Source organism: Microtus ochrogaster, chromosome 16, assembly GCF_000317375.1.
Source record: "Microtus ochrogaster isolate Prairie Vole_2 chromosome 16, MicOch1.0, whole genome shotgun sequence".
Taxonomy (NCBI): Eukaryota; Metazoa; Chordata; class Mammalia; order Rodentia; family Cricetidae; genus Microtus; species Microtus ochrogaster.
This window is the reverse complement of record NC_022018.1, coordinates 55,521,300-55,523,206: the sequence shown is the minus strand read 5'-3', so window position 1 is coordinate 55,523,206 and position 1,907 is coordinate 55,521,300. Positions and strand designations below refer to the sequence as shown.

Sequence of the window (1,907 nt, the reverse complement as noted above, 5' to 3'; positions counted from 1 at the left end):
AAAAAAAAAGAAAATTAATTTTTGGCACATATCCTATTAGGAAACAAGTTCTATAAACTTCAGTTCTACCTGAAGTTAAATGTTGATTAATAGCAACTGTTCAGGCGCATTTTACTGTTTACAGAGTCCTTTTAATACCTTGTAACATCCATACACTCCAGTTTACCTCCAAAACAGCCTCGAGGGAACAGACATTCTGAAGTCTGTTTAAGAACTCAGGCAACTGGCCAATAGTGCCATGGTTACCACTACGGTGGTCTCCTTCGACCAGACCCTCCACCTCGGTTAAGGGTTTAGTGCCTTTTTTTTTTTTTTAAACATAACATCCACTAATTAGAAGCCGAGTCCTGCAAGTTGCCACCCTCCTCAAGCATAGTCAGCAGTTCAGGAGAAAGCCGAAGGTAACAAATCCAGTCAGCAGCCATCGATGAGACTCAATGTTGCCGTGTTTTCCGCATGTGGCGTCCTCCCACATTCTAGGGCAGGTGCCAGGTCTGTGTGTAGGAGCTTCCTTCCCTATCACAGCCCTCAACACAAGATCTAGCAACCAAGAGACCCTCGGCAAACGTCTGTGAATAGCACCGGACGGTGGTCGGCGGTCCAGACCCGCGAGCCGACGCCGACTCTGCGCTGGGGATTTAGGATCTCGATGGGCGGAGAGGGTCTGGCGGGTGAGCCAGGCTGGCAAGGGCTGCGGACCCGCGCCGCTAAGGGAAACTACGGCAGCTGACCCACAGCGGGCGAGCCTGGCTGGCAGCGGTGGCTGGAAGGCTGGGTACCGACAGAGCTCGGGGGCCGGGGAAATCCGGGCAGTTGGCGTCTGGGGGGAGGGGGCCGCCCGCCGCTCTGAAAATGGGCCCAACCCCAACCTGAGGGTGATTGTGCGCTCCTCTAGGGCCCCACTCCCCATCCCGCGGCGGCCTTTGCTGCACCGAGAACTCGCTGCTACCTGAAACTGCAGCAGCTTCTCGGTCTGCTCCTGAGTTAGATCCTGCTCCTCAGGCGCCGCCATTTTGCCGCCGCCTCTACGCTCCTGACCCGTCCGCACCGTCACCCGCCGGAAGTGATCTTAGGTGCAACCACTTCCGGTCCGAACCGCCGCCGGTACTCAACTGCGTCTGCGCGCGCTGGCTCCCATGCCCCTTCCCAATCCTGCCGCCAGAGGGCGACATTCTCGAGGCTATGCCGAACGATTCCGGAAACTGCCGAGGTAGTGAATCTAGCAAAGATCTGAGATCGCTGAAAAGATGTCAAGAGCCCAAAGGGTCCCAATGTATCTCCAGTATCTCCGAAAAGTCCCGCAGTCTGGCTGCTTCTTAAACGGTTTCCAACCATTTCGGATATTCTTGAAGATTTCTCACGAAACTATTGCTCCGATTAAATAAATAGGTTTGATGCTTAATCCTCTTCTAAATCTGGCTGCGTTAGCAGGGAAAACTGGGGAGGTTGTGGGGCCACTTGCTAGGAGTACTTGTGACGGGGCTAATAGTCCTCCCAGACCCTCGGGTGGGAGCTTTGGCCTCAACCGCAGGGCCTAGAACGCTCGCCCTTCATCCCTTTGACAGACCAAAGATAGATACTTGGACTAGGTCCCGGAGACTTGCCTTTAAGTGTATTTGACACCTTTGCAAATGACAGACATCCTGGAGCAACCTACCTGGAACTCCGTGTTACTTTTTGTTGAATGTGATTAATTTACAGCCCCATTATGCCTCCCGTGCCTTTTCCAGGGCCAAACAGACACACTCTCACAACTCCAGCACTTGAGAGGCTAAGGCAGAAGGATCTCGAATTCAAGGCCAACCTGGCTACATAATGAGATCCTGTGTTAAAACAACAATAACCATGGACTGAAGAGGATGGTTCAGAGGTTAAGAGCACTGACTGTTCTTACAGAGGTCCCGAGT

The 1,907-nt window shown here is 52.9% G+C and overlaps 1 protein-coding gene across 1 annotated transcript in view; it reads right to left on the bottom strand.

Moving 5' to 3' along the window:
* Positions 1-1,048, bottom strand: part of Faf2 (Fas associated factor family member 2) — a 46,426-nt gene extending 45,378 nt beyond the window's left edge. The window contains exon 1 of the mRNA XM_013349153.2: positions 950-1,048. Coding sequence (XP_013204607.1) covers positions 950-1,012 — 63 coding nt within the window. The 5' untranslated portion in view covers positions 1,013-1,048. The remainder of the gene's footprint in view (positions 1-949) is intronic.
* Between the last annotated feature and the right edge of the window lie 859 nt (positions 1,049-1,907).